Genomic DNA, 15,000 nt, shown 5'->3' on the forward strand with positions numbered 1-15,000 from the left:
GATGGAGATTGTTTAAAGACTAAAAAGTTATCAATATTTAGAGGACACAGAACAACAGCAAAAATATCAACATATCTCACCCATGCAATATCACAATCTAAAATGTTAGGTAAAAACTGTTTAAAAAAAAATCCATGAAAATATTTGCTAAAACAGGAGACAGAGGGGAACCCATGGAAAGACCATGTATTTGAGAGAAAAACTGACCGTTACTAGTACAATACAACTCAGAAACACACAATTCTATCAACTTCACAAAAATATCATTAGGTACAGGTGTACTTAAACCTAATGTATCTATTTTATTACTCAGGTACTGAAGACATTGTTGTACTTGGATTTTGGTAAATAAGGATTCTAATTTAAAACTGAATAACTTTTTATTTTGTAGATTGATATTTCTAATTCTGTCAACAAAATTACAAGCATCTTTCAAATGAGAAGATGATATAGTACCAAGACATGGGGAAAGCAAGTTTGCTATCTAGGGTACTTAGATATATTGTGCATTACACAATTATGGGTTGAAGTAATTGGCCCCATAGGTACTCCTTCCTTGTGAATCTTTAGCAATCCAGACACATGGGAAAGAGATGGTAAATAAGTCTGAAATTTCTTGCACAACTCGTGATGATCTTTCCGGAGCAGAGCTTATAACTTCTTATTGTACATTGCTTGCCATCGTCTGAGTGGATCCCTTGTTAGTTTCTTGTATGTAGATTCGTCACTTTGTTACTTCACAAAATTCACAAATTCTTCCCCTCAACTTCTGGAAAGCTTCTTCCTTCTCTAATTGGGCATTAGCAATTCTCTCTTTTAATATTTCTTCGTGATCAATCTGAAAGGGATTGTTAGTAGTACCTATATACAAAGGGTTCATTGTCTTTGGTATCATGCATTCATTATAACAAGACTTAAGGAATAAGAATTGTACTTTTTTAACATGAGCTTTCACTAAACATTCCTTATAATGAAACATTCTTTATAATGATTGTAGCTTTTTCTGATCGCTGGATAAGCGTAAAGGAACTCTGTTCTTGAAAAAAATCACAGGTGACCTAATGTTTTACAAATTTTGGACCCCCACATTTAAAAGGTTTTTCTTTTTGATCATGTACATGGAGTTTCAAGACGTGAGTGTTTTAAAATGGAAGGTAAACTCTCATAAGTTTGAAATTATTTTTTAAAAACAGCAATTGATTTAAATATAGTTTGCAAGAAAATTGTTAATCTGTCAGATTTTCAATTAAATACAGAGCAGAAATGTATTCTCGGATATGGTCTCGTTTTCCCTGCTACCATCAACTGACTGCATTCTAGATTTCCTAGTAGATTTTGCTAAGTTTGAAAATAATATTAAATTGAAGGGTAAAGATATAGATTCCTCTACTGTTAAAGGTTTTATTTTAGGAACTATACTAGGTAATCTACAATTTAAAAAGCAGTCACCAAAGAGTCTTTTAGTAGCATTTGACAATCTGAAAAAAAGAGACATTCTTATCACAAAAGCAGATAAACGTAATAAAATCGTTGTTTTAGACATTAATACATGTACAGAAAAAAGTTTTATTAAGTGACTAATTTACATACAGGAAACTAACTGTGACGGGCCGAGAGAAGGTTGTGACTCAAAGACAGGATGAAAGCAACTGAGTGAGTTTATTATAGAACACTCTCCTTTATATACAAAAGCTCAAGGTAACAAGAATTTTCATGTTTAAAATTGACACTGTTACCGATGAGAAAAACAGACATGTTTTTTCAGGTTCTTTTTAGTGCGAGGGGAGAGCGAAGATACATGGCTGTACATGTTAAATAGGGCGCCCTGAATCTGGAGTGGTAGTAGCAAAAATTGCGGCAGTGAGTGGCTGTAGAAGTCGTTTATTGGGGCGCGAGCGAGTGGTGGATGAGGGGTGGCTTTGTTGCCGCTCCGGCTCGTCACGGGGTAGGCGTGTGTGTCCTACGGCATTCACGTCAGCTTCGGTTGAAGTTGAATAGGTGTCCTCTTCGTCAGGAGTGGAGCCGTTGATGGAGGTTTTGAAGGTCATGAAGTGGCTGTCCATAAGGGCGTCGGCTTTGGTCATCAAGTCCTTTATGGGTAAACTATCGACATCGGGTATGGCAGCGCGTACAGGTTTGGGTAAACAGCTTACCACAAGGGCATAAAGTAGGTTCGCCTCACGAGGAGAGCCGTCTGCGGCAGGTTGCAGGAGAGTGATACTAGTCATTTTCCCGAGGGTGAGCGAAGCCCTTTTGTCCCCCAACGGTTGTTGCGAGAGCTGAAAAAGCTTTGCTATACAGGCAGCTGGCGACGGCGAGTACTGCTGCAGAAGGTATGTTTTGAGGTCATCATACGCTATTGGGGTCTCTTTGTTCACAAAGCCAGTCGGATATTTCCGGGGAAGGTGTCCTTGGGTATCGCCGTGAGAACATAATCTGCTTTGGTGGTTGAGCGAGTCATGCCCTTGATGCGAAACTGGACTTCTGCGCGCTGAAATCACGCAAACGCCTCTCTGCAGGCGAATGATGAAAGTTTCAATGGGGGAGTCGCAGCAATAACTTCCGTAGAGTCCACCATAGTACCAACGATGGAGGGGCGAGGGGGGGTGGAAGGCGGGAGGAGCGAGTCGACTTCTGGGGTCACCAATGTGACGGGCCGAGAGAAGGTTGTGACTCAAAGACAGGATGAAAGCAACTGAGTGAGTTTATTATAGAACACTCTCCTTTATATACAAAAGCTCAAGGCAACAAGAATTTTCATGCTTAAAATTGACACCGTTACCGATGAGAAAAACAGACATGTTTTTCAGGTTCTTTTTAGTGCGAGGGGAGAGCGAAGATACAAGCACAAAATGTACGATCGTGTGATACACGGTTGGTACATAACAACAGATCCACTTAAACGATAGTATGCAACGTACAATAAGAAGTTAAAAGCTCTGCTCCAGAAAGATTATCCCAAGTTGTGCAAGATTTTTTAGGCTTATTTACCATCTCTCTCCCACATGTATGGAATGCTGAAGATTCACAAGGAAGGAGTACTTATGAGGCCAATTATTTAAACCCATAATTGTGTAACGTACAATATTTCAAAGTGGATAGCAAAATTACTTTCCCCATGTCTTGGCACCATATCATATTCTCATCTAAGAGATACTTGTAATTTTGACAGTACAGTATTAGAAATATTGATCCACGAAATGAAACTTTAGTCAGATTTGATGTTGAATCCTTATTTCCCAAAGTCCCAGTACAACAGTGTCTTCAGTACCTGAGTAACAAAATTGATACATTAGATTTAAGAATACCTGTACCTAATGATATTTTATAAATTTGATAGGATTATGTCCTTCTGAGTCGTATTTTACTTGTAACGATCAGTTTTTCTCTCAAATATAGTGTATGGTCTTTCCATGGGTCCCCATTTGTCTCCAGTTATGGCAAATGTTTTCATGGAATTTTTTGAAACTGAAATTGTACCTGACGTTTTAGATTTTGATATTATTATGTTGTTGATATTTTTCCTGTTTTTCCATGTTCTCTTAATATTGATATCTTTTTTTGAGTCTTTAATAAAGAATCTCCATCCTTCCATTAAATTCAAAGTGGAAATAGAAAATGATAATGAATTACCCTTCTTAGACACTCTAGTGATCCGTCCGGAAGTTGGCTGTCCGAAATTCAAGGTTTACAGGAAAGAACCTCATTCATATTCTTATATACATGCATTTTCGAACCATACAAGAGCTACAAAATTAGGGGTTATTTCTATCTTAATGTTAAGGGCTCCTAAAGTTTATGACCATGAATTTATTGAATATGAAATCAGTCATCTTAAAAAGGTTTTCCGAAAACATAGCTATGATTCTGGGTTCATTGAAAGGGCACACCTATAAGCAAGGAAAACATACTATGGATAAAGGAAATAGAGCCATTTCTAAAAGTACTAAAGGGATTTGGGAAGGAATTGGGAAAAGGGTTAAGGATATAGTAATAACAAGTGAAGGACAATAATAATGTGGAGATATCATACTAGTCTACATGATGGGTTATATCAGTGAGGTAATTCTGTGAAAATGAATGGTCATATCAGTGGGATAATATTGTGAAAGTGAATATAGGTTGACGACGGACTACGCAGATTTGATCAGCTGATTTGAATGTAAACAATGCAGGAGATTATAATTCGCTATGTTTTCCATTATAAATACGCTACTAAAATGTGAATATTACTTGCATTATTATTGAATACAATTAAGTGAAACACAGTTTAAACAAAATCTGGTTTATTTCAAATATAGCTGTAATTTTTTACCACCGTAAATGGATACACACTGTACAGAGAGAGCTAGGACCAGCCGGGTGTAGAGATAGGTAGTGGCGCGCAGTGCTCCCAGTGTAAAGGAGCGTGGGCTATTTGAAATCATGGCCCAGCTTGAATTTTATTGCAATTTTTATGAAAATTTTTATTTAATAGGTATTGCAATGTTCTTGGCCATCCCAATGCTGTTGCCAACTATTAGAAATCAAATTCTTAATGTTGGGTTAACAATCATCACAAAGATTTTTAATTTCTTTTTTCTTGGCCGCAAAAAAATGAAACCTTGAAGCAAGGACCCGCGATTAACGAGGTCTGTGTTAAACAATGGAATATGGCAAAATTTGGAATTTCCTCTTCCTTCCTCATTAATCCAACGAGATCCTTTTCTTTGCCTCTTATGTTGGGGCCACCAGCAGTACAAACACAAACCATGTTAGACCATTTCAGGTTATTGTCAGAAAAACGTCAAATACTGGAGTCGAATCAACACGTATTCTCCTCTAGCAGGCCAATCTGATAATTGCGACCTGCCAATGGCTCGCGAGCCGCTTAATGAAGACCACTGCTGTAGGAGATGATCTTGAATCTGTGATAAGGTTTGCACCATCAGAACACTTTATAACTGGGGCTCTAGGAACACTAGACTAAACTTAAGGAGTCAGATTATGTCAGAATTTCTGTATTTATTCAGACTCACTGGCCTTATTAGAATTCACCAAAGAAACTAAAAAGCTAGGAGCTGTAGAAGCTCAACACTATCAAAGTTAGACTCGTTAGTAAGTGAATTGCCCTAATCGTTATCATCGCTATCGTTATCAAATAGTCTTGTCTTCTCAGGATTTTCTCCCCCGGAACTAAAAGTTGGATTTCTGTTACGCTTTCAACTATCAATTTGGTCAGTAACCATAGAAAACACTTACAGTAGTTCCAAAATACAGTAATACCTCGACACATGAGCGCTCTAGCATGCGACCATTCCGAGATACAAGCCAGCCTCCGAATAAAATTTTGCATTGAAATACTAGTATGCTTACTGATGCTAATGCTAGATGGTCGACGCTTCTAAGCCCGCATCACTCATTATGTTATTCGTGACTTCTCTTCACATCTTCCTTGTTGTGTTTGTGCTATTTACATTATTTTCACTGTATTTGTGAACATTTCTTTGTAATAAGTGATATGTCCTAAGAAAGCGAGGGATAAGGCTGGCAATGAGGAGAAAAAATGAATAACGATTATGGAGATGAATCATGAAATTATCAAGAAACATGAACGTGGTGTCTGCATGAGTCACTTGGTATGCCTTTATTAGCGGAGTACAGTACATCAATGATTGAAAAGAGTTAAAAAAAAAAAATGTAGGAAGGAGTTAAAAGGTTTAGAAAATTAAGCTAAGTTCAGTTAATGGTATTTATTTACAAGAGCACGCTCTCCATTTACGCCAAAATTAAGCATTCCTCCAGCTCTAATCTTCTTGTACAGTAATTTGGAGGTTCTTTAAATGTTGGGAAAGTGAAAATTAGCAAGATATGTTGCACAAGGGGGGAGGGGGAGGGGGAGTGGTTGGTTGAGGAGGTACTAAACAACCTGGAACCGACATCGTCAACATAGTCAATCACAGAGAAGCTCGTGACGTCAGCGGACATTTGGTCTATATTCAAAATATATACTAAATTTAAAATGGAGTAATTACTCAAAAGTGTTACTATTTGTGAAATGTATATTTTATATATAGTAAATATTTCATAATAAATCTTATTTGTGTTTTTTTTCTTAAAGAAACTATTTTGAGAATGAATAGTTTTCCCAGATGACGTTTTGCTACACTAACGCTATCTATTGACCACTGCCTAAGGATGCCTGTCAATTTCCCGCCAATGAAAGCAGTCATACAGTGCAAAAATAGTCTTTCTCACAAAAAGTTCTTTATAAAAGATAAGATTTATTGTCAAGTATTGACCAAATTAGATATACAATTCACAAATAGTGACACTTTTAAGTACTTGATCCATTTTTAATTTAGTATATATTTTGAACATATACCAAATGTCCACTGCACTGACGTCACGAACTTCTCTTTGATAGACTATGTTGACGATGTCGGTTCCAGGTCATTTAGTACCTCCTCAACCAACCACTCCCCCTCCCCCCTTGCGCAACATATCTTGCTATTTTTCACTTTCCCAGCATTTAAAGAACCTCCTAATTACTGTACAAGAAGAGGAGAGCTGGAGGAAAGCTTAATTTTGGAGTAAATGGAGAGCATACTCTTGTAAACAAATACCCAGTCAGTTTTAGTTTTAGTGATAGGCTATGTGTAAGGCACAGTATTAATATGGTACCATCAAACTCTCTCTACTTCCCTTCCTCACTCCCTCCTCAACACACACCCTCGTTAGTCACTATCACCTGTCTCGAATGTAAGAACTCATTAATAAATGCCATTTTATTTCATATCACAGTAATCATTTTTTATAACATTTTGTTAGTATGTGTACAGTATGTCTATACAGCATAGGAATTAAAAGCCTGTTTTTACCATTGTTATTATCATTGATTTGGGTGTTTTTAGAGGGCTGGAAAGTGTTAGATTTTTGTCAGGTATTTTATATGGGAAAAATTGAATCGAGGTACGAGCAAATTGACTTACGAGCTCAGGCCAGGGGTCAATTATACTCGTACCTCAAGGTATTACTGTACAAACAATAAGGCCTTTGCATTCCTAATAAAGATTTTCTAAATCATAGTAATGCCACCCTCAAGAGATGTGAAGATGATGCAGATCATGACACAATAAAAATTCCCTTAAGCAATCTATGGAGTCTTTCCTAACAAATCAGGAGAAAATAAATTTAAAACTAATAAACCTTAAAAACCCGGGGTATGGCTAGTCATATTGACACAAACTGAGAGAGAAAAGATAGTATTAGCTACAATATTAACATTATATAGTACCTTCCTGCAGACATAAGTCTATTAAAAAATGAGAAAACAGGATATAGAAAACATGCTCCGAGAGAGAATATATATATATATATGTGTGTGTGTGTGTGTATATATATATATATATATATATATATATATATATATATATATATATATATACACACCACACTGGCCAGCAAGGTGTTAAGTGGCCAAACCCTAGACAAGAATTGACATGTCTGCTGCCTTTGTCCTCCAATGTACTCGAAATGGCTGCATTTGTTATTGTTTTGTATATATATATATACAGTATATATATATATATATATATATATATATATATATATATATATATATATATATACATATTTATATATATATATATATGTATGTATATATATATATATATATATATATATATATATATATATATATATATATATGTGTGTGTGTTTGTGTATGTGTATAGCGGTATTATCTCCATGGGTGGCTGGTGCCCTGGTCAGCCTCTATATATATATATATATATATATATATATATATATATATATATATATATATATATATATATATATATATATATGTATATATATATATATATATATATATATATATATATATATATTATATAGTCATTGTTATTATTATTATTATTATTACTAGCTAAGCTACAACCCTTGTCGGAAAAGCAGGATGCCTAAAGAGGAAAGGAAAAAAGAAAATAAATTGATAATTTTTCATTAACTCTATGCTACTCTTAGAATTTTAGGTGTGATTCTTGGTAGCAGATTTATGTACTTGTGAGAAACAAATTTGGTCTGTTTTTTATTTTTTCATTCAAGATTTTTTCGTTATTCAATCTGTTTTGAAGTGCTTTAATTCTTTGATTTTGCCCTGTGTCAAGTATTGTTCTAATGTCTGGTCTTCAGCAGTTGAATCTCATCTTATTTTGTTGGACAAAAACATGCAGTCTATTCAATTTCTTATTCCTGATCTAGATATTAATCTCTGGCACCATCGTTTAGCTATTCCTTATGCATGTTACATAATATTTTTCAAAACTGCCCATCCTTGACATTCATATCTTCCCGACAGTACCATCCTGCTTGTAATACTAGGTATGCAGTTAATTCTAAGTCATGCCTCCTCCATCATGAGTCTCAATACTACATAGTATTCTAGAAGTTTTATTCCAGCTATGACCAAAGTGTGGAATGGTCTTCCTTATCAGATTGTTGAATGAGTGAAACTTCAAAAGTTTAAACTTACAGTGAATTCTTTCATGTTGAACAGGGTGATGTAAGTCTCTCTTTATAGTTCATATATAAAGGTATTTTAATGTTGCTACTGTTCTTGAAGTATCTTACATTAGTTGTTCAGTACTTCTCTTGTAGTTTATTTATTTCTTTGTTTCCTTTCCTCACTAAGCCATTTTTCTCTGTTGAAGGCCTTTTGCACATACCATCCTACTTTTCCAATTATGGTTGTTGTTAAGCGATTATGCAGTTAATTCTAATAGCCAGGCATTCTCCATCATAAGGTTCAATAGTACACAATATTCTAGAAGTTTTATTCCAGCTGTGACCAAGTTAGGGAATGATCTTCCTAATCGGGTAGTTGAATTAGTAGAACTTCAAAAGTTCAAACTTACAGCAAATGTTTTATGCTGAACAAGCTGACAAAAGTGTCTATAGTTTATATATGACTTATTTGTTTTGATGTTACTGTTTTTAGAATAATTTATTGTTAAATTTTTCTCATCGTTTATTTATTTCCTTATTTCCTTTCCGCACTGGGTTATTTTTCCCTGTTGGAGCCCTTAGGCTTATAGCATCTTGCTTTACCAAGTAGGGTTGTAGCTTGGCTAATAATAATAATAATAATAATAATAATAATAATAATAATAATAATACAGTAATGATATGCATGCGTAACTTAAAAATAAAATTAGTAAGAGAAGGACGCAAGGGAATGGCAGGGGGATAATAGCTGGTAGCCCTCCAGAGCGGGAGGAGTCGCGCTGGACAGGGATACAAACATAACTTCTACCTCGGGTAGATGCCAAACGGTAGGAAACAAATAAAATAACAACTCCCCCGCGAGAGTCCCACTCAAACTAAGCGATAACTAAACTAGATGGTAATCGCAATAATTATTAATAAGATCAATATATAATATCAATAATGTAATAATATAAACCTTAATGCGGTAGCGAAACCAACTAGACCGTGCCCGAAGGCAGGCTTGCCAACTGAGTTCAAAACTATGAAACGTAGTATATCATTAAAACATCAAAATAATATCCAAAGCACAATGATGAGGTGTAATCGGTGAGAAAAACCTCCAAAATAAGGTTCGAAATGAAAAACAATCAGTATGGAAGACCAATTGTAATACATTAAGAACGAGCGAAGGCGGTAGCAAGCCAGCCAGGGAGCCGCAAGCGGACTGACAAGAGGAAAAAATAAAACCTCGAAAAAATTAAAATTAATGGCAATGCTACCCCCAAAAGCTCAAAACTCATAGAACTGGTACTTAACTTAGATGGGGAGACCAGGGAATCCGCCATCTGCACAAAGAAATGAGATATGAACGAAAACACCGAAGAGAAAAATATGCAAATGTTGATAAAAATATGTGCTATAAAGGAGTGACGTCACTGGCGAGGGTGGTAGTAGTGTTGATCGGCATCTCGCTGTGGCGGGGATTTTGAAGAGGAGATATCTAAATGGTGTGAGACCTCTGGTTGTGAATTATCACGCCCCAGTATTATATCGACACCTTATATAGGTGAGCGAGCTGGGTTCAACCTGGCATTCCTATGCAATTTTTTCTCTGGTAATATATAGCAGTTATATACCTTAGAAATGGTGCTAAAGGAGCATTTCACTGGGCGGCACAGCTCGGAGCCCAGAAATATATATATATATATATATATATATATATATATATATATATATATATATATATATATATATATATTTATATTTATAAAATATACACAAGGTCTGTCTAAAAAGTATTCGACCTTTGGCTGGAAGAAAATATTTGCATACTTGACGTTTTTGGGACCCCAACCCCCTTCAAAGTAGCCCCCTTTTGCCTGCACACACTTGGGACACTGATCCTACCACTACCAAAAACACTTCAGGTAGGGTTCAAATGTTGTTTATCTTTGATGTGTTTTGCATTATCTCTTCTTTACTCTCAAAATGACATTTTTAATGGTGTATTCAATTTCAGTTATATACAAAAGTTGCAAGGAGACATGTTTGGAAAGTAATGAGGTAGGTTGATGACTGGAATTCCTTGTTTGGCCAAGAATTTTTGAATCAGTTGGGATGAATGAGGTGGAGCTCTGCCATGATGCAAATGTCCGTTTATCGCACTTGATCCTAAATTTCTTAGCCAAACATGGAATTCCATGATCCCATTTTGAGAGTAGAGAAGAGATAATGCAAAACACATCAAAGATGGTTATCATTCCTATTGAAGCCTACCAGAAGTGTTTTTAGCAGTGGTAGGATCCGTGGCCTAAGTGTGTGCAGGTGCAAGGGGTATACAGTACTTTGAAGGGGAATAGGGTTCCAATCATGTCAGGTATGTAATATATTTTTTCCAGTCAAAGGTTGTATACTTTTTGGACAGACTGGTGAGTAATATATATACAGTGTATATATATATATATATATATATATATATATATATATATATATATATATATATATAGATTCAAATATATAAACGTATACTTACACACACATATATACACACACACACACACACATATATATATATATATATATATATATATATATATATATATATATATATATATATATATACAGTATATATATATATATATATATATATATATATATATATATATATATATATATATATATATATATTATACAGTATATATATAATGCATGTATTCATATATGGGAAGTACAGCCATCGTAAATTTACATATAGTGAGAAAATTCCAATTGAGAAAGGAGCTAGAAGAAGTTTTTAAGAATTCAGATTGGAAAAATGTAAATGGGGAATACACAACGACAGATTGGCAGATGACATACTTCTATTCTGAGAATTTTGGGAGGACTTACAAAAATTAAAAGATTTGACTAGATAAAGCTGAAATGTAAGACTGAATACATATATATATATATATATATATATATATATATATATATATATATATATATACTGTATATATATACTGTATATATATATATATATATATATATATATATATATATATATATATATATATATATATACATATATATATATATATATATATATATATACTGTATATATATATATATATATATATATATATATATATATATATATATAGATATATATATACAGTATATATATATATACATATATATGTATTATATATATACTGTATATATATATATATATATATATATATATATATCATATGTATATATACTGTATACTTACATGTATATTCAGATATATTTATATATATTATATATACATGTATACAGTATATGTAAATATATATATATATATATATATATATATATATATATATATATAAGTTTTTAGTTTTTGTGTGTATATCTATTTCCGTGTATAATTGTATATTAGATGGTTAGTCTAAATATATATTAGATGGTTTAATTGTTAAATTTTGTTAAAGGAATTACTCAGGTAAAATATTTATGATCAAGCTTTAGTATCCAAACCACTCTTCTGCATAACAGGAGTTTCACTATGCAATAAAAAACTTCATGTATCTATCCTTCCTATTTCTGCTCTTCAAAATACTTTAGTCTGTAAATTAATTATTGTAGTTTTTTGCATTATAAGGATAGTTGTATGTTTATTTTAATTTTCCCTATTTTACAGGTATCCTGGGGTTTAACATTTCAATGGATGCAAATGCATCCAGTGAAGGTAGCTATAGTGTTTATTATTTTTCCAAATGTGATGATAAACTGAAGAAATACAACTGCTCAAAATGCTTGATGAAGATCAGTGACTATTATAGTGAGGTGAGTTGGAAGAACCCTTCTTTACAAGTTCACGGAAATGAAATATGAGGAATATTATAGATCTGCACTTTTGAGTTATTTGAAATATATTGTCATTTTATAATGTCGTGTTCAGTACAAAACTGATAAGAAAAATAAGATAATTTGAGACATTGATGAAAGAACAGTAAGAAATGTTAAATTTCCCTGCTGGTCACTTTTCAGTATTCAATATTTTTAAAAAAAGTGTGTATATATATAATCATATGTATATATATTTATATAAAATCATATGTATATATATATATATATATATATATATATATATATATATATATATATATATATATATATATATATATATATATATATATATACTGTATATATATATGCAGAAGAACCACAGGGAAAATGAAAATACGAAATATACGCTTAAGTCCTGACTAGTTTCGTGATACTTCTTCAGTCCTCTGAAGAAGTATCACGAAACTAGTCAGGACTTAAGCGTATATTTCGTATTTTCATTTTCCCTGTAGTTCTTCTGCATCTGAGCATCACGTTTTCCTGTGATTTTTACGCATATATATATATATGTATGTATGAATGTATGTATGAACAGTATGTACGTATAGTCTATATCCATATACATACAGACAACCTTACACTTCCTTCTTTTATGATCTTTCTATGCCAGTATACGAGTATATCTGGAAATTTTCTAAGCTTGGCGATTGATTGTCTTCTGTTCCTTCCCCTGCTTCGTTTGCAATAACTATAGTCTATTTTTTTTTAGCGGTGCATATTTGCACTGACTCACAGGGGTGCCCTTTTAGGTCGGAAAGGTTCCTGATACCTGATTGATCGAAAGTATTTTTGTCCGAACACCTTCATTGTTCTCAAATAGTTACCAAGTAATGTGAATCGAAACTTATTTATTAACCTATATTTTTCCATCAGATATATGTTTTGTCAATGAACAATGTGAAAGAATAAATATATTATAAAGTATCGTCATGGTAAGTCTGAATTTGATAACACAATCCGCCGAAGTCAACGACAGCAGCTTATTTTCGGATGCACGCTTTGTAATTTTGTAATTTTTCACATATTTTAACACAAATTGGGATAAATTACACTCGGCATTAGTTAAACATGTTATTATAAACTTTCTTTGAATACCAGAATTTACCAAAAACATGGAATTAATAAAACTCGATATTTGTGAAAACTCATGAGGAGGTAAAAGAACAGCCTTTAGCGGCCTGGCGGGAAAACAATCTCTTCTGACTGTCATAGACCAAGTTTTTATTTTGTAATATAGTTCGGCCTATTCCTTTCAGTTTAAATAGTCTTGAATTGTCTCTCTACGTATCATTTTGCTTAGTATTTTCCCACATTCCTGTTCCTCACCTAATATCTATCTATTTTCCCCGATATCCCTTCTTTCATATATGGAATATCCGCACTACGATTCCTTATGTTTTATACCTTACGTCAGTAAGTATGTAAATGATAATAACAACATAAATTTTATGCTGTGTAGCAAGTATAGCCTATTCTGTAAAACTGTTCAGTAGCTCACATTATATCAAATGAAATTAAGCATATTATTTTTTTTTAATTCCCGCCTCTACACTATTTTAATGAGACTAGCACGTGCTTCCCTTCAAGCTAACACTTTCCACAGAGGATAAGAAATAAGGAATCGTAGTGTGGATATCCCATATATGAAAGAAGGGATAGCGGGGAAAATAGATAGATATTAGGTGAGAGACAATGCAAGACTATTTAAACTGAAAGGAATACTGTAGGCCGAACTATATTATGAAATAAAAACTTGGTCTATGACAGTCAGAAGGGATTGTTTTACCGCCAGGCTGCTACAGGCTGTTCTTTTACCTCCCCATAAGTTTTCACAAATATCGAGTTTTATTAATTCCATGTTTTTGGTAAATTCTGGTATTCAAAGAAAGTTTATAATAACATGTTTAACTTATGCTGAGTGTAATTTATCCCAATTTGTGTTAAAATACGTGAAAAATTACAAAGTGTGCATCAAAAAATAAGCTGCTGTCGTTGACTTCGGCGGATTGTGTTATGAAATTTAGACTTACCATGATGATACTTTACAATATATTTATTCTTTCACATTGTTCATTGACAAAACATATATCTGATGGAGAAATATAGGTTAATAAATAAGTTTCGATTCACATTACTTGGTAATTATTTGAGAACAATGAAGGTGTTCGGACAAAAATACTTTCGACCAATCAGGTATCAGGAACCTTTCCGAGCTAAAAGGGCACCCCTGTGAGTCAGTGCAAATATGCACCGCTAAAAAAATAGACTATAGTAACCCATGCTGTTATTCATAATGTCCATCCATTAACTGTCATTGTTATTATATGTCCTGCCCATGTCCATTTCTTTTTCTTACATGATGTTAGAGTATCTTCTACTTTAGTTTGCTCTCGTATCCATGTAGCTCTTTTTCAGTCTGTTTGCATTATTCCCACCATTAATCGTTGTAACTAGCACATGTTATAAGGCTTTAATAAGCCTCCAAGTTTGCGATGCTTAAGTTAATACTGGTAGGACCATCTGATTAAGTACTTTTCTTTTTAGAGAAAGTGATATTTTACTTTTCATAATCTCATTTTCTTTCTTAAAAGTTCTCCATCTCATGCTTTTCCTTCTTTTAATTTCGGGCATGTCCTATGGGAAACACTTCTTTCT

The 15,000-nt window shown here is 33.5% G+C and overlaps 1 protein-coding gene across 4 annotated transcripts in view; it reads left to right on the plus strand.

Moving 5' to 3' along the window:
- LOC137635001 (receptor-type guanylate cyclase Gyc76C-like) overlaps nt 1–15,000 on the plus strand; it is a 236,639-nt gene that overhangs the window by 86,972 nt on the left and 134,667 nt on the right. For 3 of the 4 annotated variants that reach the window (XM_068367603.1, XM_068367605.1, XM_068367604.1), the window contains one exon: nt 12,137–12,282. The exons of the other annotated variant lie outside the window; for it this stretch is intronic. In XM_068367603.1, coding sequence (XP_068223704.1) covers nt 12,137–12,282 — 146 coding nt within the window. The remainder of the gene's footprint in view (nt 1–12,136; nt 12,283–15,000) is intronic. 4 annotated transcript variants of the gene reach the window in all.

This window comes from Palaemon carinicauda, chromosome 45, assembly GCF_036898095.1.
Source record: "Palaemon carinicauda isolate YSFRI2023 chromosome 45, ASM3689809v2, whole genome shotgun sequence".
NCBI lineage: Eukaryota > Metazoa > Arthropoda > Malacostraca > Decapoda > Palaemonidae > Palaemon > Palaemon carinicauda.